We start from the raw sequence: 26,450 nt of genomic DNA on the forward strand, positions 1-26,450 counted from the left end.
GAAATGCGACCCCACACCATTACTGACCCACTGCCAAACCGGTCATGCTGAAGGATGTTGCACTCAGCAGATCGCTCTCCACGGCATCTCCAGACTCTGTCACATGCTCAGTGTGAACCTGCTTTCATTTGTGAAGAGCACAAGGCGAATTTGCCAATCCTGGTGTTCTGTGGCAAATGCCAAGCGTCCTGCACGGTGTTGGGCTGTGAGCACAACCCCCATCTGTGGACGTCAGGCTCTCAGACCATCCTCATGGAGTCGGTTTCTAACCGTTTGTGCAGACACATGCACATTTGTGGCCTCCTGGAGGTCATTTTGCAGGGCTCTGGCAGTGCTCCTCCTGTTCCTCCTTGCACAAAGGCTGAGGTAGTGGTCCTGCTGCTGGGTTGTTGCCCTCCTACAGCCCCCTTCACATCTCCTGGTGTACTGGCCTGTCTCCTGGTAGCGCCTCTGGACACTACGCTGACAGACACAGCAAACTTCCTTGCCACAGCTCGCATTGATGTGCCATCCTGGATGAGCTGCACTACCTGAGCCACTTGTGTGGGTTGTAGAGTCTGTCACATGCTACCACGAGTGTGAAAGCCCAACCAACATTCAAAAGTGACCAAAACATCAGCCAGAAAGCATTGGTACTGAGGTGTACTCACCTGCAGAACCACTTCTTTATTGAGTGTGTCATGCATACATACATACATACATACATACATACATACTCATGTGAAAGTTTGGGCATCCCTGATCAAAATTACTGTTATTGTGAACAGTTAAGTAAGTTCAAGATGAAATGATCTCTAAAAGGTCTAAAGTTAAAGGGAACCTGTCAGGTCCCCTGTGCCCCCAGAATCACCAGCAGTTTTGTGTGCATATGTCCATTCCCTGCCTAACAGTTCCTGTGTTATATTACATACATAAATAGATCTTTAGAAAAAGTATTTATAGACTCTGTTTATGATATGCAGATGAGGGCTTTGGCTAGTCAAGGGGGGCATTAGTGTCCCCGGACTAGTCAGCCCACTAAGCATGTTATCATGCCCCTGTGGTTGTGACAACATAACTTACAATCGCCGGGGACATCGCAAGCACCATACTTACCTTGCTCATGCGCGTGGCTTCTTCCCCGCTCATTATTGATCCTCTGAAGCTGGGTACAGGTGTCTCGGCTTCAGAGAGGTGCACTGCGCATGATCGGAAGTACAGAGAATTTCAGGAAAAGAACATCTCGCTAGCCATTAAGCATGGGGGTGGATCAAGTCATGCTTTGGGGTTGTGTTGCAGCCAGTGGCACATTTCATGGTTAGAGGGAAGAATTGATTCAATTACATTTCAACAAATTCTTGACACAAACCTAACACCATCTGTAAAAAAAGCTGATGTTGAAAAGAGGATGGCTTCTACAAATGGATAATGATCCTAAACACACATCAAAATAAAAAATAGACCTCAAAAGGCTCAAGCTGAAGGTTTTACAATGGCCCTCACAGTCCCCTGATCTCAACATCATTGAACTTCTGTGACTAGACCTCAAAATAGCAGCACATGCGGCAAGACCCACGAATCTCACAGAACTGGAAGAATTTTCCAAGGAAGAATGGATGTAAATCAAGAATTGAAACACTCTTGACTGCGTACAAAAAGTGTTTACAAGCTGTGATACTTGCAAAGGGGTGCTGCTAGGTACTAGCCATGCAGGGTGCCCAAACTGTTCCATTGACCTATTTTCCTTTTTGTAATTTTTGCAATGCAAAGATGAAAATCTATAGCATTTTTGTCTAAAATACAAAGGAAATGTGTCATCTTTAACTTTAGGCCTTTTTAGAGATCATTTCATCTTCAACTTGTTTAACTGTTAACAATAATAATTTTGAGCAGGGGTGCCCTGCTCAGGAGATGTGGTATGATCAGACAATGTCCCTGTACAGTCAGACACAGACATTAGGCCGGTTTCACATTTGCGGTTGTGTCCGCAGCGTTTCTTCCGCAAATATCCGCATGCGTTGTGTATTCCTATCTTTAACATTAGGGATGCATGCGTCTGCGATCGTTCGCATTTTGCCGCGTTTGATGACGCATGCGTCGTTTTCTCGTCTGCGGCTTGTCGCGGAAATGCAACATGTAGTAATTTTTAGAGGCGTCAATTTGCCGCCTGGAACCGTATGCGGTCGATTGCGCAAGGAATGCGCCAAAAAAACGCATTGCTGTCTATATGAACGCATGCGTTCACAAGCACATGCGTTTGCTTGCGTTCGTGAACGCATGCGTTCCACAAGAGAAAAACATGTCTAGACACTGATAAGCTGCCCCCCACATACAAGGTGATAAAGGGAGGTAGTGGACATTTGCAGGTCACTACCCAGCAGACAGCCAAGCAGAGCATACAGACCACAGCACCTTGGAGCAAACAAGCCTCTGAACAATGTGAGTATATCCTAGCCAATGCCTTTATTTTCTATTTTCTGTCTCTACATGTCCTAATTTCTGCCATTTCTTTCTTTCTGCATGCATCAGAATGTCTTCTTCTTCTGATGAGGAGCAACGTCCTGGGCCTTCTGAAGTAGAAGTAGTGAGGTGAGTACTTGCCTCCTCAGATTGGTAAGTATTCACTATCACATCTACACATATGACAATTTTTGTTTTTCATTTTTTTAGAGCTCTTCTTCTACTGCGGCAGAGACTGGGCAGGAGCAGCGGAGTCACAGTCGGGTGGCAAGGCAGCAGCGTGTACGTATACAAGGCTGACTGTTTACTGTATCCTCACTTTAGTATTCTTGAATCTTCCTTTCTTTACTTTCCTCTTTCTTTACATTTTTCTTCTGGACTCGTTTTTTATCTTGACTTTCCTTATTCATGCCATTTCTCAGCCTCTGTTTTCTTTCTTTTCCTTATGTTAATGTATGCAACATTTAATGTCTTCATTTATGTTTTAGGTTCCAGAACGGCATGAGGACCTCATTGACAACGATATCCTCATCTCCCTGGTCCATGAGCGAGTCCCTTTGTGGGACACCCGGGATCCACTGCACTCAAACAACATGACGATCCGGCGCCTATGGAATGAGGTGGCCATAGCAATGTGGGATGGCTGGGACAACGCCCCGAATCGGGTCCGAAGTGCATTTGGTAAGTATTGCAATGCAGTGTGAAGCAGCAGAGACCTTGGCCGTGCTCACACAACTGTGCGTGATGAAAGAAACTCTCAGGAGTTCCTCTCATCACACACAGTTGTGTGAGCACGGCCAAAAGTCCTTTTTCTGACATAATGGTTTTGTTTTTTTTAACAGTGGCCAAAGTGAATTCACGTTGGCAAGAAAGGACCGATGAAGGACCGCTTCAACAAGGACCTGCGTCAAGAGAGCCGTGTTCCCAGTGGTTCAGGAGCAAGGATCAGAAAATACAAATATCATCGCGTTCTGGCATTTTTAAGACCGGTCCTTGCCCAGAGAACGTAAGTATTTTTCCCTTGCATTAGGTTGTATTGTATTGCCATAATCTGTATATTTATTTTCCACAGGATTTTGCGTCTGGTTAATTTTTGGTATTAATTTTCTTTTTTCTTTTTTCACAGCACATGGAGCACTACTGTTGGCCCAGGTTCTGGAGCGGTCCTTAATCAGACAGCCACGGACCCATCCCAGCCATCCAGCAGCGCTGCAGCAAGTGGGCCTGCCACACTAACTGGAGACCAGGAAGCTGGTCCATCAGGTGTTCCCCTTTCCCAGTCCTCTGCCACTGCCCCTTTTTTTTTGGGCTCCTCCCGGCAGCAGCAGAGGGCATCGGACAGGTCCCTCATGCCCGAGTTTTTGCACTTGAGCTCGGTTTTTCACGAAGGACTCAAGGCTTTGGGTGACCGAATGGATATTTCACTCAGCCACATGAATACACGTATCCAGGAGGTCACCAAAAGCCTTGACCAAGTAAAAGCCGACCTCCAGAGGCCAGCACATCATTTTTTTAACCAAATTGAGCAGGGCATGTCGGAACACCTTACTCCTGATCTCCAGCTGAGTGTCCTGCAGGCCTGCAATGCTGCTTACGTGCAGGCTATGCAGCAGAGTCGGTATTTTCAGCAGACAGTGGCGGCATATCCACCTGTGCCTTCACTGTCACGATTAACCTCAATGCTGACCTCTGCTGCATACCACTGCACGGCCACCTCTATTCCTAGCAGTGCCGGACACCAGTACAGCACCACCACCATGACGAGTGCTGTTGGACAGCCCACCGCCACCACCATGACAACCGCTGCTCCTGCTTGGACCTCCTCCACTGACACCACGATGCAGCAGGACCCTGGCATGGCCTTCCGTACCGCCACCACGACGATGCAGCAGGATCCTGGCATGGCCTTCCGTACCGCCACCACCACGATGCAGCAGGACCCTGGCATGGCCTTCCGTACCGCTACCACCACGATGCAGCAGGACCCTGGCATGGCCTTCCGTACCGCCACCACCACAATGCAGCAGGACTCTGGCATGGCCTTCCGCTCTACGAGCACTATGGACTCTGGCATGGCTGCATGCTCTACGAGCACTATAGACTCTGGCATGGCTGCACGCTCTACGAGCACTATGGACTCTGGCATGGCTGCACGCTCTACGAGCACTATGGACTCTGACACAGTGCAGCCGGACCCTGACAGGTCACCCACCACGACCATGCCACGACCTATGAGCCCACCGAGGCTTCCCAAAACCCGGCAATCACAACCCCCCCCCAAAAAAAAAACAGCGGACTCTTAGTATTCCTCCCCCTTCACCTCCCAGTGTGTCTGTAATGTCAGGTTTGTCTCACCCTTCCAGTGCGTCTCTCGTGTGTCAAGCCCCATCCCCGAACTACCAGACCCCACTAGTTTCATTGCCCCTTCTCCTGCCACCTCTGCGTCGTCCATGGTTAGCCAGGCCTCAGTGCTTCACACCCCCCGTTTACATCACTCTACCCCAAGCCAGTGCAGTTAAACTAGGAGTTAGACATACCGGTAACGGTATTTCCAGGAGTCCATTATGACAGCACCACAAGGAGGTTGCTCTTCATATCCTTGATAGGGACAGGAACACAGAAGAGGTTAAATAGCCCCTCCCCACCTCCACCCTTCAGTGATTTTACAAAGTACCACACCAGGATGGATACAACGCAATTTTATTGAACTTCCTCTCTATACATGTTTATATCACACATCAGACAGGAGTTCAAGGGAGGGTAAATAATGGGTGCTGTCATAATGGACTCCTGGAAATACCGTTACCGGTATGTCTAACTCCTAGTTTCCAGGTCGTCCCTTATGACAGCACCACAAGGAGAAATACCAAATAACTCCTATTTAGGGCGGGATTACAGCTTGGAGGACCTTCCTCCCAAAGCCGGTCTGTTGTTTTGACAGAACGTCTAGTTTGTAGTGTCTACAAAAGGTATTTGAACTAGACCAAGTTGCCGCCCAGCAAATTTGGTCCATGGATGCACCCGCACTCTCTGCCCATGAAGCAGATATTGCTCTCAGAGAGTGGGCTTTTAGGTGTTCTGGAGGGGATTCACCGGCTGAAGTATACGCAGCGCAAATAGTAGATTTAATCCATCTAGCTAGAGTTGCTTTTGAGGCTTTTTTGCCTCTATTTTTCCCCGACATCTGTATAAAGAGATTTGGATCAATTCTCCAGCCGTCTGTAAGTTTCAAATACTGCAAAACTGTTCTCTTAACATCCAGGGAATGGAGAGAACGTTCTTTTTCGTTGTTAAAGTTCTGACAGAACGTAGGCAAAATTATTTCCTGGCTTCTGTGAAAGTCCGTCACAACTTTCGGAAGAAACGAAGGATCCAACCTTAGAATGATGCAGTCTTCCTGTATCTTTAAATATGGATCTGTTATGGACAAGGCTTGAATTTCGCCTATTCGCCTTGCTGTCGTTATTGCGACCAGAAAGACAGTCTTGAATGTTACGGATTTTAGGTCTGACTGATCAAGCGGCTCGTAAGGAGTCTTCCGTAATTCATTAAGTACCAATGTGAGGTTCCATGAGGGTACTGAACTTCTTATTGTTGGTCTGATACGTTGCGTAGCTTTGATGTATCTTATTACCCAGGGATGGTTTGCTAATGGATAGTCATAAAAGGCACTTAACGCTGAGATTTGTACTTTTAGCGTACTAGGCCTCAAGCCCATATCAAAGCCTGTTTGGAGAAAATTTAAGATTTGAGAGATATCTGGTTCTCGTAGAACAGATATTGAAGTATTGGTATGAGTACAAAATTTCTTCCAAATTTTTTGGTATATAGCCGAGGTTACCGGCTTTCTGCTTTTCTTCATGGTTGAGATAAACGAGTCCGACAGTCCTTTTGATCTCAAGATTTCCCTCTCAAGATCCATGCTGAGAGTTGTAACATTTTTAGATTTTGATGGACCAGCGGTCCTTGCGTTAGAAGATCCCGCCTCAGCGGTAGTAGCACTGGGTCTTCTATCGCCATCCACTTCAGCAGAGGAAACCAGCTCCTCTTGGGCCAATATGGCACTATTAGGATCACTACCGCTGGACTTTCCTGAATTTTTCTCAGAACTCTGGGAACTAGAGCTAGGGGAGGGAACGCGTATGCCAGTTCCATGTTCCAATGTTGAGCCAAGGCATCTATGCCAGTTGGATTGTCTCCTGGATTTAATGAGAAAAATTATTTTGTTTTTGTATTGTCCTTTGTGGCAAATAAATCTACCTGCGGAGTGCCCCATTGTTGGATTAGCTGAGCAAAGACTTCTCCGTTTAGAGACCACTCTGTCGGTTGCAATTTCTCTCTGCTGAGAAAATCCGCTATTTGGTTTTGCGAGCCTTTTAGATGAACTGCTGTGATGGACTTCACAGTATCCTCTGCCCAGGAGAATATTGTCTCTGCTAGCGCCTGAAGTGGACGGTGCCTCGGTCCTCCTTGATGTAGGAGAAAGGCTACCGTGGTCGAGTTGTCTGAGAAGACTCAGATATGGTGTCCCTGCACTTCGTGTTGGCACCCCTTTAGTGCTTCCCAGACCGCTCTGAGTTCCCTGTAATTGGAGGAACTGTCGCGTACCGATGGCGGCCATGTCCCCTGAAGGTATCGTCCTTCTATGTGGGCTCCCCAGCCCTTTGAGCTTGCATCGGTCGTTATGTTTACACATGGAGATATATTCCATGGTTTTCCTCTTTTGAGGTTTTTTATATCGATCCACCATGAGAGGGACTGTTTTACTTCGCTGGATAACTGCATCCTGTTGTCTAAGGAGTCTTCCTTTCCATTCCATACCGAAAGAATTTCCTTTTGGAGCGTTCTGGAGCGAAACTGACTCCACTGTACGCTGGGAATGCACGAGGTCATTAGTCCTAGGATCCTCATGGCCTTCCTGATGGAAATGTATTTCCGTTTTTTTATCGTTTGAAATTCTTTTTTGATTGACCGTTGTTTTTGGTCTGGTAGGAAGGAGTATTCCAGCTCGGAATTTAGAAGTACACCCAGAAATATTTTTTGTGTCTCTGGTTCAAGACTCGACTTTTTTAAATTTATTACCCACCCCAGATGTTTCAGGAGTGACATGGTAACTCTTAAGGATTCTTCCATCTGTTGGGATGAATTTGCTACCAGCAACAGATCGTCCAGGTAGGGTGTAATGAGAATTTCTTTTTCCCTCAAGTGGGCCATGATCTCTGTCATGAGCTTTGTGAATATTCTTGGGGCAGAGGAGAGACCGAAAGGTAGACATTGATACTGGAAATGCAGAATCCCCTTGTGACTTCTTATTGCAAATCTGAGGAATTTTTGATGTGATGGGTGGATGGGAACATGATAGTACGCATGTTTGAGGTCTAGCGTGCACATTACCGAATTCTTTTTTATTAACGGTACGATTGACTTGAGAGATTTCATCTTGAAGCGTTTGTACGCCACCCATTTGTTTAATGGTTTTAGGTTTATTATTGTGCGGTATTCTCCGCTCGGTTTTCTTATGGAGAACAGACTGGAGTAGTGCCCCTGGAAGTGCTGATGATGGGGTACCGGTATTATGACGTGCAACTCTAAGAGTTCCTGTATGTCCGTTAGCAGTCTCTGATGTACTGCTGATGACTCCGTCTGTGTCAAACAGAATCTCTTGGGGGGTAGATGAGTAAACTCTATCTTGTACCCCTGTGCCACTGTCTGCAGAATCCACTGATTCTGAGTAATGTTCTGCCATCCCTCCAGGAAGTATTGTAGTCTTCCTCCTATATTGTTGGCGTCATTGTTTGCTGGGTCCTGATGACTGGTCTCGAAAGGAACCTCTTCCTCTGCCCCCTTTAGGGTAGCTCCATCTGCCGGACTTCCCTTTTCCTCTGTAGTCCTGTCTTGGGTGAGAGCGAGTTCTACGAAAAAATTGTGTCTTTTTTGGCTTCTCTTCAGGGAAGCCTTTTTTCTTATCGGACGCCTTCTCGAGTAGCTCGTCAAGAACTGGACCGAACACGTGAGATCCTGAGAATGGAATCGAACACAGCTTGTTTTTGGATTGGGTATCTCCCGACCATGATCTCAGCCATAAGGCTCTTCTTGCTGCGTTCGACAGTGCATTGTTCCTGGCAGCAAAACGCACCGATTCCGCGGAAGCGTCCGCCATAAAATCAGTCGCCATTTTCAGCACTGAAAGAGATTTTAGGATCTCTTCTCTTGGGGTTCTGTCTGTAATATGACTCTCCAACTCATCTACCCAAAGACTCATAGACCTTGCAACAGAGGTAGCCGCTATGTTCGTTTTCATAATGGCGGCCGATGACTCCCAGGCTTTTTTGAGAAGATCTTCTGACCTCTTATCCATCGGATCCTTTAATCCTGATGAGTCCTCGACGGGGATAGCCGTTTTCTTTGTGACCTTAGCCACAGGAATATCAATCTTTGGAACTGATTCCCAGATTTTAGTTTCTTCTGGATCGAAGGGAAGACAGTACTTGAAGTCTCTCGGGACCACTAGTTTTTTTCCCACGTCTTCCCACTCTTCCATTATCATTGCTGTAATGTGGTTATTGACCGGAAAAACTCTATTTCTGCGAGTTCTTAGGCCTCCGAACATCTCGTCTTGAACCGATAGTGGTTCAGACGAGTCCTCTATCTTCATGGTGCTTCTAACTGCTTTGAGCAGTATGTCCGTATTTTCGGATGAAAAACGGTATCTTTTCCGTTCCTCTGGTGATACCGCCGACGGACCCTGTTCCTCTGAGCCTGGATCGGAATACCCCGAGACCTCTCCTTCTTCGGAACTTAGATCCATGTCCCATCTGGGCCTTTTAGGTCGTGGAGACCGTGGAGACTGGGGTGGCACCATTGTAGACACCGTAGCTTGGACTTCGTCTCGAATCATGGTCTTTATATTATCTAGTAACGAAGCCTGCTCATCCTTTAGAAGTTTAGCGATGCATTTCTCGCATAACTTCTTTTTATAACCATCTGGGAGCTTGATGGTGCATAACGGACATCTGGTCCTTTTCTTTACCGCCGGCCTTTCAGGGACGTCCTTATCCTGTAAATGTAAGGGAGACCCCTGTAGCTACGGATCTAAGGTAATGTAATGTCTCCCATACCACGTACTACTCACATGGTCCGTGGGCGGCTCTAAGGATTGGACGACTAGCACCTTCCATTCTACTGAGTCAAGTGTGCTGTCAGATGTCTGTCATTAAGTAGTCAATCTTACCCTGCTTCAAGACATCTGATTCGTTCTCCTTCCGAGCTCAGCTGCCGGCTTCCACGGTAATTCCAGGTGCCCAGCTGTACTGCACATGCGTCCTCCGGAACGCACGCCGATCAGCCTGGGACCTGGATTCTGGCGCACCATCCGGCCGCCATTCTGTTCCGGTCACTGCTTCCCCCCACAGGCTTTCCGGCGTATCCGGAAATGCTTCGGCGCCGCCGACCCCAGGAATCCAGCCACGCCCCCGGAAGTTGTCACTGACCGGGCGCTGGACCGGAAGTCCGGGGAACGACGCCAGCACCGGCCGCACGTGGAGCCTGAGGGAGCGCCGGACACCGCAGCCGCTGTCTCAGAGCCCCTTTGTGAGGGGGTGAGACAGGCCCTGGGAGCACACAGCTCAACCTTGTTGCGGAGGAACCTCCGTCGGTCTCCAGCAACTTTTTAAGGAGTCTTCTCCTCAAGACCCTCGCGGCCAGAGCCCCCTAACAGGAGGATGGGACCGCAGTCAGGAGCGCCTGCTCCAAGACCTGACACCGATATCAGGTAAATCTTCTGGAGAACTCTCTCCTGCGTCTGTCCCTGATAGGGACAGGAAAAACACTGAAGGGTGGAGGTGGGGAGGGGCTATTTAACCTCTTCTGTGTTCCTGTCCCTATCAAGGATATGAAGAGCAACCTCCTTGTGGTGCTGTCATAAGGGACGACCTGGAAATAAATATTTTTGTTGTTAAAAAATAAAAACAATTTTTTTTGGCCCAATTATGTTTGGTTTATTGTGTCTTTCGCCGCCGGCAACACACACCGTGCTCCAAATAAGAAACTTCGCCACACACTTTATTTTTTGGCCACATCATATCTCCAGTAGTTAGCAAATAAAAGACTGCAGCTTTGTGTGTCTTTAGTATAGAGATATGAGGTGGGCCAAAAAATTAATTAATGTATTATCTCCATAATCACTTCCTTCTGCTTAGTCTGTGACTAGTGTAGCAGTCTGAAGAGAAAATGGCGGAAATACAATGCAGAACTATACTCAACAGGTCAGGTGTCAAAAAACTCATTAGTTAGGACACCTGACCTGGTGAGTAGAGAACTGCCTTGTATAACCTCCATTTTCTCTTCTGTGTACGTAATCTATTCCAAACAAAGTGAAGGGACGATAGTGGTCATACACGGCATATCTATGCTCACCTGCACAGGTGTCAGAATAGTGAATTCATGAGGCTGTTATATGTGCATCATGATTTCATTATTTATGACACCTGACTTGATGACTATAGATCTCTTTAGTGTGACGGTCATTGTCTCTTCAGTCTGTGTCCAATGGATACTGCAGAACAGAATCAGGACGCAATGACGTCAACAAGCTTACCACTTAAGCAACATGGCTGCCGTCACACTAGCTGTATGTGGTCAGTGTTTTATATCAGTATTTGTAAGCCAAAACAAGGAGTGGACCAATTATAGGTAAATTATGATATTAACATAATAACTAGCACCTCTGCCTTTATCACCCACTCCTGGTTTTGGATTACAAATACTGATATTAAATACCGACCAAATACTGCCAGTTTTAGGACAGCCTTGGTTTGTAGAGGAAATACATAGGAGACACGGTCAACACAACCAAAAATAAAGTTTATTAATGAGAAATATTATTAACATTTTAGAAAATTACTTGTACAGATAAAATTACAACAGGACATTTACACAACATTGTCCTGCCATGACACATGTCCAATATCAGAATAAAAAAAGGCAGCAAATTGGTCCCGCATGTGGCCAACTTCAGCAGTTGACCGCAGCGGGTGATGCTGGTAATCGGGCAGTGGGTGTGCAACTGGTTCATCCAGTTCAATGTTGAGTTGCTCCTTTGCCATTATATAATTGTGCAGAACCACACAGGCTTTGACCACCTCGTCGACTGTCTCCATTTTTAGATTAATGGCTGATGCAAGAATGCGCCATTTAGAGACTAGAATGCCAAAGGTACACTCTACTGTTCTTCGGGCCCTGGTCAGTCTGTAGTTAAAGATCCTTCCAGTGTGGTTCAAGTCCCGACTGGAATATGGCTTCAGTAGGTTTTCACACATCTGAAAGGCCTCATCCCCAACCATAACAAATGGCATCGGTGTACCTTGAGTGTTGGGGAGCGGTTGTGGCCGTGGAAAATTAAAATTTTTTCCATACACACGGCGGCCCATATCAGAGTTCTTAAAAGTCTGGGAATCGTTGCCACGGCCAAAAGCTCGAATGTCCACGGCGATGAAGCGACAGTCCGCATCGGCTATTGCCATGAGCACAACAGAAAAATATTTTTTGTAATTGAAGTACTCCGATCCTGTTCTGGCTGGTTTGATAATGCGAATGTGCTTTCCATCCACCGCTCCCAAACAGTTTGGGAAATCACACACATTCCAGAATTTTTCCGCAATTTCAAGCCACATGTCCAAGGTGGGTAGGGGTATAAACTCTTCCCGGAGTACATTCCACAAAGCCCGGCAGGTCGCAACTATTCCAGACAGGGTGGATATTCCAAGCCGGTATTGGAAGTGGAGGGATGATAAACTCTCTCCGGTTGCCAGAAATCTGTAAGAAAAACAAACCCCCCAAAAATTACAATCTATTCTATTTATGTTGTGGTTATGCTAAAGACAGAAAGGAAAATACATAAAAAATACATGTCAGAACACCCAAAATTTGGACTGTCATTAGTTTAGATTTGGAACATACCTTAATGTAACCAGCAGACGTTCTTCGGGTGGAATCGCTCTATGGAGCTGGGTGTCCTGTCTCCGTATGGCTCCTTGGACACGAGCAAGCAAATCCCGGAACGAGTCTTGCGACATCCTGGTATATTCATGGAATTTCTCCAGGTTGGCATTAAGCTCACCATACAGCGTGTGATAGGCTCCACGGCTCTCACATAGTTCGATAATGGGGTGCCTCCAAAAACGCCTACGCCGTCTCCTCCATCTTTTGCGATTTCTGTCTGGCTCCCAAGCAAACGCACAGGCAAGAAACAGCTTGATGCTTAAATCCAGGTTGAAATAAAAGCTCTCCATGCGAAGATCCATTCTGACACAGCATACAGGAGCAAAATCTGAAGATTTCAGCTGTTCAAGGGTCTATATATAGAGATCCCATAATACACGCCCTCTGTAGTCCCATTGGCGGTTTCTGGTTATCTCGATTTTTCTCCTGTAAAATTTGTCACCATGCGCACCAAAAACGCAAACGCAGGAAAAAACGCATAGAAAAGCGTGCAAACGCGGCGTTTTTTTAACCGCATGCGTCTTAAAAGCGCCGTATTTGTACGCGTTTCCATGCGTTTTTTCCTGCACTTGCGGAAGCGGATTAAACGCTGCGGATTCGAACACTAATGTGAAACTAGCCTTACACAGTACACAGCAGGGACACATTTATAAGATTATCTCAGCACAGGAACATTTAATTTAAACAAATCCAATTGTGGAAATTATTATTATTCTAAGATCCATTGATTAAAATAACCCTTTGTTTGCGGGGAAAAAAAACCCTTAATTGTAAGAATGTTCTAAATAATATACAGTAGAACTGTTCACTCCTGGTGATCGCAAAGAGGCATAAAGGTTCCCACAGACATCAGATAGGTAACCCTAGAAAACAATGAGACTGGACTACCATCTAATGTATGGAGGCCTCTCATCTTGGAGATGTTTCATTTCATGCACTATAGCACTTTTAATTTGCTATATCCACTGTTGTTGATTAGATTACTAATTACGTAATAACTTCTCAAACTGTCTTTGTGAACATCTAACATTCTGAAATGGACCTGAGAACAGAATATTCCTGTATTTCTGCAATAACGTGTGTAGACCACTGATTTCCATGGAGGGAACCATCCCTTGGTGCAGCCTTCCATTGGAGGTTAAGGACACTGTACCTCCAATTTTTTTTTCACCTCTTATCTATGTTCCATATACTAGTGCAATACTTTGCTTCACAATAGACAGAGATACTCCACAGAAGTCTGCAGTCCTCAGTACATCTATAGCTCTATGGGATCTAGTACTATCGAGAGGGAGACTCGCAGAATTACTTGATCCGTACATTGGGTCTAAGTGAATCTGTCTGACTTTGTTGTATATATAATTAGTATTAAAGGGTTGATAAATAAGGAGCAGCCGTTGAGGAGCGGGGGCGCCACATCGCTCATCTAGGCTGCCAACATCCACTGACAGGTAGGCCATCAGCCTGCTAGGGCAATATAGGCATAATTTTTCTTGGTTTACCCCTCTAGACTGCTCACATACCCATACTCCCTTTATAATACCCCATTTGTGTGTGTTAATCAATTATGAATAAAATATCATTTTAGGGGTTTTTGGTTTTGTGTTTTTTTTTTGAGTAAGGTGCATGGGGCAGCCCTCTATATCTCCACTGTGGCCACGCGTTGGGAACTTATATTTGAGTGCATATATGTATTTTTCATTGTAAAGAAAATGATAAGTAAAAACGTGTTTTGTTTTTTTCTCATGCAGGTTGAATCCTGTAACCTGGAGGTGACTGCCCTTATGCATTTTCTGTGGCCGTCTCCAGACCGCACTTTATTAGAAGAGCTGCTTGCAGGCGTGCACATTACTCTGGATTTCTCCTAAATACAGTCTCTCTGACTTTGCCATGTTTCGACGTCAGGACCTGCCTGGAATGCATGTACGTGAATCATTTACCCACCCCGGTTTTTGCGATCCATTTTTTCTGGATGAACAAAATATCAAGGCAGGTTACCGATCAAAGGATCAGCTGTTTGTTTCTGCTATTCTTTATTTTGTATTCATTTACAATTTGTATAACCGCATACAATGATATACACTCCTCAACATTGAAATTGCTACACCTAGGAGGAAGTGTTGTGGAATTATGGAAGACACAGGATCAATAGTCCTTGATCTCAATTTATTCAGTGTCGGGTATGAGCGTCACTTGCAGAAATGCACGCACCTTCATGCTTGGACTGCTATTCATGAGGCTATTACTTGTTCTGCCATGCTGTATACACTTGGGGATACAAATCATCAAAATTCGCTGCTGGCAGCACCCTTTATATTTGCCGACAAATGATGTCCCAGATACGATCAATGGGAGACAAGTCTGGGGACGCTGCAGGCCATGGTAGGATTTTTAGGCCACACAGACTGCTCATAGTGGCCCGGGAAAAATGCGGCTTAGTGTTGTCGTGTTTAAGAACAACTCCCAGGACACTTTGATGAACTGGCCATAGCACTGACATCACAACCAATTCAATTAAAGGAATTTTGTCACCAAGTTTTTGCTACTGCTGACAGCAGCATAAAGTAAGGGCAGAAACCCTGATTCCAGTGAAATATCACTTACTGGGCTACTTGCTGTCATTTTGATAAAATCATTGTTTTATCTGCTGCAGATTTAGCAGTTCTCTAAATGCTGAGCTCTGTATAATTCCGCCTGATTGGCAGCTTTCTGCCCATGCACAGTGTACACTGTAAGCTGTCAATCAGGGGTGGGGACGGGGTTATATAGAGCTCATGAATATACTTACCTACCCGGTAGTAATTTTAGTAGTCCACTAGTGATAATCTCCTGCTGTTAAAACAGATGTTATCAAAACTACACTAAGCAGCCAAGTAAGTGACACATCTCTGTAATTGGGGTCTCAGATGCTGCTCTCAGATTAGGTGGTAAAAACTTGCTGACAGATTCCTGTTAAACCTGACCTGTTAGGGTACCTGGGTTGAAGACTAATGGGGTCTGGCTACTGTACTTTATACTACACCACACCATAATCTCGGGAGAAGAACTGGTCTCATGTCTTCCCATAAAGGTCTTTTAAATGGTGTTGCCCACCATGGTTTCCAGACCACTATATGGCTATCATTGTATCCAAGACGAAAGCCGGACTCCTCACTGAAGAGGAAAGGCTTCCATTCCAGCCTCCATTTTGTCTTGCTGTGCCCAGATAGCCATTAAGAACTGTGGTGTAGCTGGACATCTGGCTGTCAGCCCAATTATATGCAAATGTCTTCTGATGGGTTATGTAGACACTGTTGGATGTCTTAGGCTTGGTATGTCATGCCCAATTTTACTTTCAGTAGAGAATGGATCGATCATGGAAACAGTGGTATGGCCATGTCTCCAAAATATCCCAGGAGCAACATGACAACGCCAGGCCTCGTGCTGCTGGTGCTACTGTGAGCATCCTGTGTGGCTTCAATGTACTACCATGACCTACAGTGTCTCAAGACTTTTCTCCCTTCGAACAGATCTGAGATGTCATTGGCAATTCCTGCCAGAAGCGGATCTTGATGAATTGCCTGCCCAAGTGCATTCATTGTCGCAGAACATTCCTCAGACAGCCAATAATAACCTCACTCTGATAGCAGCCAAGGTGTTAAGTGTGAGGATTTCTGTGTGTGGCGCTCATACTAATCCTTTGCGTATCATTAACTTGTCTGTCAGTCCCGTGATTTCCTTAATTCCATGACTTTTCCTTCTCGATGTGTAATTTCCATGTTGAGTGCATGTACATCTTCCATTGACTTGCTCTGTATAACTAGGTGACTTGCGGCACTACCGATTCTGCATGCAGATATTAAAGCAAGGCTACAGGAGAGGTTATATGTCGCATTCTTATGGGGCCTGAGCGGGTGGTGTACAATTCCGAAACTCAGAAATACCCCAGAAAGGAGCCATATTGCCACTTCGCTTTTTTCTGTAGTGTTCCTTTACAGATTTATATATATGAAATAAATCCATCATAGCAGATCACCACAGTCACCAATAATCTGCCCTATAATAAAGAGGGACAATGTGTTGACATGTCTTAATAGACTCCTGGGGAAGGCGTCCGCACATTATGCATATGTACTGAACATTTATGATGGGGGAAGATAAAGGAACAACAAACCTGAAAATCAACGCTTAAATTAGCAAAAAATATAATTACCCTTACTCATTTAGGCTGTGTGATCCTGAAACAGTCAGTCTTGTACAATTCCTGCAGAGAACAAGGGGTTATTGCTCAGCTGGTGGCCTGGGGTTAGTGTCCTCCTGAGGAGGGGGGAGGCTCCTGCTGAAGTCAGGTACAGGACAGTGAGGAGGAGTAGGCTGAGAGAGTATATATATATATATATATATATATATATATATATATATATATATATATATATATATATATATATTTTACAATATGAGACAAAATAGGACCAAGGTAATGGCCATGACTAAGGGAGGAAGTGCTGGAATATTATTTACTATTCATATTATGTGCATTTTTCATGTATAGTGTTCATATAACTACACAAACTAAGTAGGTGACTGTAGAGTTTTTCAGTACGCCCTAGCCTAATCCGTTTTACATAGTACAATAATCATAGAAGTGTTCATAAAAAAGCCCGTTCCCGCTGTGCCACCCTTCACTCGTGCCACAAGCCCGTTTGGATTATTTATCCTGGTAAATCATCTTTGTCAGCAGCACATTGCACTGTGTAAAAGGGATGTGCTGCAGACAACACGGTGCGGTGTGTGGACTGAACAAACGTTGGCAATTGGCCGATTTTAATTCGTGAATGTACAATTGGTGGAGAAAGGTTGAACATTATGGACCTAGGTGTTTCTTCAAACTAGGTAACCATCAAAGCCTCATTCAGACGTCCGTGTCACACTGTGCACAGACCGTAATTCACGGACTAGCCCCGGGGTCTACTAACACGAAGCTGTCAGTTCAGGTCAGGAAGCCCACGCTTAGATTGTACATCATGGGGTTTCAATTTTTATAAAGGAGGAGATGACAGCTTCATGTTTTTTTGTATTGTTTTTGTTTTTTATTATTATAAATCATTTTACTTGTTACACTCAGTTTGTTGCTTTTCATTTTAACCCTTTTTTCACCATCTTTGTTCTTTGCGATGCTTTGATTGACATAATACACTGCACTACTTATGCTTGCACGGCCATATGGTGGTGGGGAGTAATGGACTGCCGTATGTGTCTGATCAGTTAGGTGGTGGTGGGTAATGGACTGCCATATGTGTCCGATCAGTTAGGAGGTGGTGGGGTACTGGACTGCCGTATGTTTCCGATCAGTTAGAAGGTGGTGGGGTAATGGACTGCCATATGTTTCCGATCAGTTAGGAGGTGGTGGGGTAATGGACTGCCATATGTGTCCGATCAGTTAGGAGGTGGTGGGGTAATGGACTGCCGTATGTTTCCGATCAGTTAGGAGGTGGTGGGGTAATGGACTGCCATATGTGTCCTATCAGTTAGGAGGTGGTGGGGTAATGGACTGCCATATGTGTCCTATCAGTTAGGAGGTGGTGGGGTAATGGACTGCCATATGTTTCCGATCAGTTAGGAGGTGGTGGGGTAATGGACTGCCATATGTTTCCGATCAGTTAGGAGGTGGTGGGGTAATGGACTGCCGTATGTTTCCGATCAGTTAGAAGGTGGTGGGGTAATGGACTGCCATATGTTTCCGATCAGTTAGGAGGTGGAGGGGTAATGGACTGCCATATGTGTCCGATCAGTTAGGAGGTGGTGGGGTAATGGACTGCCATATGTTTCCAATCAGTTAGGAGGTGGTGGGGTAATGGACTGCCGTATGTTTCCGATCAGTTAGGAGGTGGTGGGGTAATGGACTGCCATATGTGTCCTATCAGTTAGGAGGTGGTGGGGTAATGGACTGCCATATGTTTCCGATCAGTTAGAAGGTGGTGGGGTAATGGACTGCCATATGTGTCCGATCAGTTAGGAGGTGGTGGGGTAATGGACTGCCATATGTGCCCGATCAGTTAGGAGGTGGTGGGGTAATGGAATGCCATATGTTTCCGATCAGTTAGGAGGTGGTGGGGTAATGGACTGCCGTATGTTTCTGATCAGTTACATAATACACTGCACTACTTATTCCTGCATGGCCATATGGTGGTGGGTATACCTTTTTCTTGGTATACTGCTTAGATGCCATAGTCACGATTAAGTGCAGCATCTAAGGGTGGCACAGACACCGCTCTTGTGCTCACGCCATCCCTACGGCATATCTATGCATTGTGGGGAAATCTAGTATTGCGGCAGACACACAATACACAGTGTGTTCCCGCTATCTGACCCTCGTGTCAGCTTTACTCTCTGTACAGGAGAGTCCTGTTTTTATTGGTCGTGCCTTCTATGGGTGAACTGGGGTGACTGTGTGTGACTTGCTTATTACAAGGTTTGTTTGCTCTTTCCTAATAGAAAATGATGCGTCCGGTTGCGAATAACAGTGTGGCTTTTTGTGGAAGCGGCAAGTCTTCCTGCCTTGGTCAAGACAGCATGAGAAGTGTGGAGCAATTTGGCTTGTACGCCACCCAGCCAAGTAAATACAGCCATACGGTTAGCCACAAGAATATCTCCTGTCAGACGCAGGAAACCATCAATGAGGCACATTTACAGACCACAAGCGACAGGGACCTGGACACAAAAAGTGATTTAAAGAAAAAGAAGACCCTTGGCAAAGCCGGCAAACGTGGAAGGCCATCTGGCACCACCAAATTGGCAGGTTACAGAACCAGCACTGGCAGACCTCTGGGAACCACCAAAGCTGCTGGCTTTAAAACAAGTCCTGGCAGACCACTGGGCACTACCAAAGCCGCAGGATACAAAGTCAGCCCAGGGAGACCTCCAGGTAGCATAAAAGCTCTATCGCGGCTTTCCAATCTAGGTTACACAAGCAACAATGCAGCTTTCCCTTACCCCACAGCACTTAGCAGGGGACTCCATTCTGTTGTGGATACAAACGTCAAACATCCTGTCGAGTAGACGCGCGTCGCAGCTTACATGTGTGTATGCAGAAACACGGAGGAGGAATTCTCAGATGTTTGTATGATCACCTGGTTTATCTAAAGTTTAGACTAGACACTGGTCTCAGTCATATTCACACTTTTCCAGGAATATTTTACTCTATTTCTCTGAGTTTGTGCCACGTGGCATTTGTAACTTTTACCTTTTTATGTTCTTTTATGTGTCTCTTTGCTGGCTTGTGTAACTTATTTTGCGGCAAAAAGGGGTTGCCTTTTTTATTAACTGTTGCATGCAGTGTTACCGTGATCTCTTTATGTAGGAACATTATATTTGTGGCATCAACAGTTCTGTTCTCCAATGATAACAAGGCCATAAAGTAAGAACAAAGTTATCAGTGAAAGGATGATACCAAATACTGTCTGGTGTAGCATACGTTCACTTTCAGAGCGTACGCTATGTAGCCAAAAATGTAAGATACAGCTTAGACGTGTACATGTGGCTAGACCTAATTATTTACGTGCAAAATTGGGAATCTGTCAGCAGGTATTTAAGCGGCAGAGACTCTTATTCCAGCGATGTATCACTTACTGGGCTGCTTCTTGGAGTCTCAATAAAATCAGAGTTTTATCAGCAGGAGGTTATCACTATAAGACTAGTTGTCTTGTGCCTCCTCTGTGTAACTCCACCTCCATCACTGACCAGCAGCTTCCAATCAGTGGCATGGGCGTGATTCTAAGGAGCTCAGTATTCAGAGCACTGCTAGATCTACAGCAGCAAAAACTGTGATTGTATCAAAACTACACCAAGCAGACCAGTAAGTGACAAATTGCAGGAATCTGGATCTCTGCCCCTATATCGTGCTGATCTCAGATAAGGGCAAAAACCTGGTGACCGATTCCCTTTAAACTTTCATAGCACTTTGAAATTGAAAAACAATGTAATGCACAATGGACACAATGCACAAAGCCCTAATCATGTATTGTATATAAATTGATCTGCTTTTTTAATAACTTTTTTGCTTTATCCAAATGGCAGAGATTTAGAAATGCTAGTGCAGACAATAAAAAGCCGATGGCTGGTTGCCCATCTAGTTTGGTTAGGAATCTGTTCCCTATGGCATCTGCCTTGCACGCTTTTTGCACTAGTCCTTCACGCATCTCATCAGTGGAGAGGGTCATCATGTCAAATGTTCATATATGTGAATGACCAGTCAGACGATAGGCGCCACCTTCTCTTAATATCAATTAAAGGTGATGTGGAGAGCGCGGCTCCTCCTGTACAGTGACCTCCGAGCAATGGAATGAGAATATGGAAGCCTTGTCATATTCACAGGACTTAAGAGCTTATTTTAATGAGCCCCTTTATCATTTAACAGATGTGGGTACAGTAGCGACACGCTAATAAAAGGCACACTGGTCCTAAAAAGTTGGCAATTCTTTGAATTTTTTTTAACTTTCTGCATTAAATTGGTCTGAAAAATGTGATAATTAAGTCTGCTGAAGGGTCATTTTCCTTTGAATGGTTGTCCGGGCTTGTTAGACGGTATAACACGGAGGTCACATACGTTGCACAGAAAGTTTCTCTTCTGCGCTGGTGTCATACAAGGGTTTCCTGCGGTGACTGCATCCCTATTGCCAATCAGCTTTTTTTTATATGCCGTAACTTAATTGAAAGTAACCTATATTTTTGTAACTTTAGAGGGGTATTGTCCTCTTGAACATAAATGTCTGGTGGGACTCGCATCTATCGTGAGAACAGGGTCCCGTCACAAGCCACCAGGAATGGACATGTGCATTCATTTCTGTTGGGGTTGCCATGTATGCATTCTGTAGATCGATATATCACATTTATGTCCGAGATGGGACAACTCCCTTTAACCAGTCACAAGTCAACTTCCATTGATCCTTCCATTGGCCGTCAAGACATTTTCTTGAACATTTTTCTATTACAATTGAAAGCGGCGCTCCAGCATTTTTCTATTTTATCACTGGAGTGGTGCTTCTAATCTAAGGTCACTCTTCTTATACTTTAACATATGCCGACTTCACCTTCCATCGCCGCCGCTCCAGCAGGTTGTCATTCCAGTGTTTGCGGGAGCGAGCCATTATTTAATGCAAGTCAATGAAGATGGCTCTCATACATAGACTTACATTGAGAGCTCCTGACTGTTACATCTGACTTCTGGCCAGTCAGGTTGCTGTTATAAGATGGCACTGTGCGGCCGATAAAAGGTGAAGACGCCGGCTGGTAAGTGAAGGGACCTTAGATTAGAAGCACCACTCCAACACTGGGGAAAAAAACAACTGGAGTGGTGCCTTGTTTCATCTGGACAGCTAGGAGTGGGATATAAATTGGGTAAACTCACGTTCTGGAGCTGATAGTCCTAGAGGGTCACATACTTTTTTTTTCTTTTTTTTTTATATATACATATAGATGAATATTTGAACACATTTTAAGCCAAATTAATGTAGAAGTTGAGCAACGCCGTATTCCTCGGCAGGCACTGTTATCCTGTGGCCACTTTCCCAGTCCTGTGTCAGACAAGTGTGAATGATTGTGTTACTCCATCTGCTTGGTGTTTTGATAAAAAAAAAAAAAAAAAAGGATTTTCTTTTTTGAGTAAGAACGCGTATCATGTTTCATGCTTTTCTTACTAGGAAAAAAGCAGCAAGCCTTCATGTGCGCCAGCAGTGATGCATAGGACACAATGCTCTGGACTTCCAGTTGTTCTTGTGCACAGTCCGGACCTTAGGAAACGTGCGGATCAGACTTAGTAGTTCTGCCCGACTGGACGTCGTCTTTGTTTTATCACCTTCTGGCAGCTGAATGGATTCAGAGCTTTGCAGCATCTTTCCCCTGAATGAGTCTGTTGTCCTCATATATCTCCATCATTGGGAATACAACCCCCATCATTGTGCTGTGAGCATCATTTATAAGTAGACATCATGATGGGACATCGGAGGAATGGTTTTAATGTCTGTAAAATTGTTTTTATCAAAAATGACCTTTTTTTTTTTCCATATTCATGAAAAAACTATTGACCTGTTGTACTACACTCAGCACTTCTCTACAGTGTTTTTTTTAAGTCCTTTTTATTCGTTGACATGTCTTCAAAATGGCGCACATGGTTAATGAATTTTGCATAAAATCAAAAATATTTTTTTTATTTTTGTCTTTAATAATCTCTTTTGCCACTTTTTAGCCCAAAAAGTTCTATGTTCTGCTAAAATGTTGCAAAACTTACAGTACTTACTCTACATAAAATCACATCCAGGGGGACTTGAGTGTATGCAGTGATGTGACTTCTTCAGTCGAGATTGAATCAGCCAAAGCATTAGGAAACCCCAAACCCTTCTCACAAAGAAAAAAAATCACACATGCAAACAAGTATAGAATAGATAAAAAAAAGTGCAGATTAAAAGAATAATGTGCAAATGAAAATCTGGTTAAAAACTAGACCGAAAAAAGGCAGAAATACAATAATTAATTGGGCAGTGTAAGTACGGTAACTACTTATAACCCCTTTACCTGTTTTGTTTGTGTTTTTTTTTTTATAAAATGCATGCAAAAACTTTAAAAAAATGCTATTGCACTCTAATTTTTCGCATTTTGTATTGTCATTTTTTGTGTTTTTATGTAGTTCTTAGAGAAATCTGTTGGAAAAATTCAAGAAAAAAAGTACCATAAAGCATAAAAACATGGCACTGACCCAGAAAACATCGCAAACCAAAACATGTAGTATATTTTATATTTGACAACAAACTTTAGCGTAATTTGTGTGTAAGAATGCAGCTAAAACTACAGTGACTACTGACAGGGGTGCCATCTGTAGTTTGGTGCCACTGTAGCCAGTGACTGCGGTTTGGCTGCTAAGACTTCCTTAGAAATAGTCAGTGACTTTCTGCTGCATCAATAGAAATGGATTGGAAATAGCTTGGTCATTACACATGGCTTTAAGCAAAGTACATGGCACTTACAAAAACATGCACACTTGTTACATGGGACCCGGCCTTAAAGGGAATCTGTCACCTGAATTTGGCGGGCTATGTAAATGCCCTATTTTCGGTCCGATGGGCGGTGTTTCTTCTTTTTTCCTCCCCCCTATCCTTCCCCGCTGTTCGCAATATTTTCCGGAATTGGAGTAGGTGTCCTCCATAGTTCGCGCATGCACAATGCAATCTTGTCCCGCGCACGCGCAGAATGCTTTGCCCATTTGCGGGCAAAGCCGAAAAGCATTACTGCTCATGCGCCAGCGCACTATGTTCCGGAAGTATTTCTCTGTGCTCCGGGACATAGTGCGCCGGCGCATGCACAGTAATGCTTTTCGGCTTTGCCCACAGATGGGCAAAGCATACTGCGCATGCACGAGACAAGATTGCATTGCGCACGCGCAAACTATGGAGGACACTTACTCCTATTCCGAAAAATATTGCGGACAGCAGGGAAGGATGGGGTGGAGGAAAAAAGAAGAAACACCGCCCATCGGACCGAAAACAGGGCATTTATATAGCCCGCCAAATTCAGGTGACAGAGTCCCTTTAAAGCTCACACACACCTGGAGAGCAGTCGGGTCCTCTTCAAAGGGAATCTGTCAGTAGGATCAACCCTCCTGTCTGTGTGGGCTTGTAGGTCATAGAAAGTTGAATGAGATGATATCTGCAATCTGATGTCTTATTCCAGAGATACTACCTTTTTCATATATGGAAATTTGCTGTTAAGAGCAATGGGCTGAATACTGATCTGCATGAGAATCTGCCCCCTGAGCTTGTTTTTTTTTTAATAAAAGGTGACGAATTTTAACCAAGTAATGACTATCACTTTGGTCTCATAATCACACACAGCTCATACAGTACAGCAGAGCTAACTCAGTAAAGCAGCAGTGAACTTTGTCTCATTACAAACATTTGCAGTATGACTTTCCCTTTCATTATATTGACAGTTCTGCTGCATAGCTGGGCCTGATTATAACTAATACAGTACAGCAGAGGTTGAGCCTTGTCTCATTACAAACACAGCAAGCACATTTTCAGTTGTCCTGTCCCAATGCTGTCAGCTCTGCTGTCCTGCTTTCCCCCACAATGGCTGCCTGTGACATGGACGCTGAAACACTGAAGGGACTGCATCTGGAAATGTGTTTGTAATAAGATAAAGTTTACTTCTGCTGTACTGTGTTAGTTCTGATCTCACTGCATCTCTGTGAATGATTCACTTGTAGACAGTGATTTTGGTGCCAACGATGTCTGAATGGTTTTATATTCAGCTTGTGGTACTGATTAAGAATATGACTGTTGTTTGCCTGTAGTTTCTCAGACATTTAATTACCGTAGAATTTTGGCTTTAAAAAGTTGCTTTTATATTTAATTAAATGGGATATTTCATTACCTAAGACATTGATAGAGTCAAAAGACCAAAAGCTATTGTATTTGTTATCACACACAAGATACATTGGGGCAATGCATTATTTTCATGGATGAATTCTCAAAAACTTGAACCAATTCAGCAAAAGTAAAGGGAGTTTTGAATTCAGCTCCCTCAAGATTCCCTGAATCCGTAAAAAAAAAAAAAAACCTTGGCACCTGGAAAAAATTTACTTTGTAGACCTGTGTTATGGGAGCAAAGTGTCAATTATTAAATGTCTCACACTGGTAATGCCCCCTTTCATATAAAATAGGCTTAAAAGGCAGATTCTCATGCAGATCAGCGTCCGGCATTTAGTCCTGAACAGCTCATTTACATATATGGAAAAGGTGGATATCTCTGGAGAAAAATATCAGATCACAAATAACAAGGTATCATTTTATTAAACTTCCTAAAACCTGCTTACTTATATAGACCGGTCAGGAGGAACGATCCTACTGACTGATTCCCTTTAACCTCTGACCAGGCTTACAGTAAAATTGCTGCTTTATGTGAAGGGAAGCAATAAAATTATCTGCTACTTTTTTGTAGCAATACTTTGAAAACAAGAGAACAGAATACAGAATATGGGCATGTTTTAATTTCTCCTTAACTAAAGTAGTGGCACTTATTAAGTCCTACTTTTGTGCTAAGCTTATTATACTACAGCCCATACCAAACCTTGGTGCTTGCAATCGCAGGATGACCATACAGTTTAGAAGACCCCTTAAATGTTGGCCAAAGCGTACAGGAGGGAGCACAGTTCACCCAAAGAACATGACAAGGAGTCTTGTGTCTTAGGAGTCTTATGGTTTGTAGATATAGCCTTGCTAGATTCAGTATATTAGATTGGTTTAAACCAAGCAGTCTCTGGACCATCTTCCAAAGTCATTAAACAAGCTTTCCGATACAAAATTCTTTTTTTTCACTTTGTAACTTATGATTCAACTAGTATTATCTTATTCATTTGTTCTTTTTTGTCTGAAAATTCATGGATTCATTCTCTTAAGTAGTCATTCGATCTTGGTGACCCCTGTGCATTACACACCTTTGTGTTCTTTCCAAGGGGTCACCATCTCAATTATGAGAACTTCCTGTATGATGAAACTGCATGAACTGTACCACTGAGGTTCATCACAAGGTGGACACAAATGCCTATTACTGATTAGACGGTTCCTGTCACATTGTTAGCATGAAAAAGATGACCGCTCATCCTCCATGGTCTCAGAGTTACTTTAGGAGAATATAGAAGGTACAATAATCACCCTGTCCTTCCAGCAGGCAGAGATATTGGCTCTAACTGACGTGAGGCTTTGTAGAACCATCATGAATATATAGAGGTGGTCCAGCTATAGAAAAATATCTTAAGATGTTTAAAATACAAATATGTACACCTTACTGATATACTTGTATTAAGAAAGGTCAAGTCCTAGTAGCTTATCATTGGGCTTGTATTTGACACAAGAGATAGCTGCTCGTGACAGTAAGACATCACTTGTGTGAATGGTCCTGGATTACTTCATCTTGCACTGATAAGCCAGCCCCATTCTTTTTCACTGCATTGTTTGTCACTAGCGATGGTGCGAATTGATTTG

The 26,450-nt window shown here is 44.2% G+C and overlaps 1 protein-coding gene across 4 annotated transcripts in view; it reads left to right on the forward strand.

Annotated features, from left to right (window-relative positions):
- Window positions 1–22,817, forward strand: part of C5H5orf24 (chromosome 5 C5orf24 homolog) — a 65,772-nt gene extending 42,955 nt beyond the window's left edge. The window contains exons 2-4 of one of the 4 annotated variants that reach the window (XM_077266089.1): window positions 14,190–14,427; window positions 18,913–19,342; window positions 22,116–22,817. In XM_077266089.1, coding sequence (XP_077122204.1) covers window positions 14,329–14,427; window positions 18,913–19,342; window positions 22,116–22,159 — 573 coding nt within the window. In that variant the 5' untranslated portion in view covers window positions 14,190–14,328 and the 3' untranslated portion in view covers window positions 22,160–22,817. Of the gene's footprint in view, window positions 1–14,189; window positions 14,428–18,912; window positions 20,946–22,115 lie in introns of those variants that run through there. The other 3 variants (XM_077266090.1, XM_077266087.1, XM_077266088.1) reach the window with 3 other exon arrangements.
- Window positions 22,818–26,450: the final 3,633 nt, after the last annotated feature.

This window comes from Ranitomeya variabilis, chromosome 5 (assembly GCF_051348905.1).
Source record: "Ranitomeya variabilis isolate aRanVar5 chromosome 5, aRanVar5.hap1, whole genome shotgun sequence".
Lineage (NCBI taxonomy): Eukaryota > Metazoa > Chordata > Amphibia > Anura > Dendrobatidae > Ranitomeya > Ranitomeya variabilis.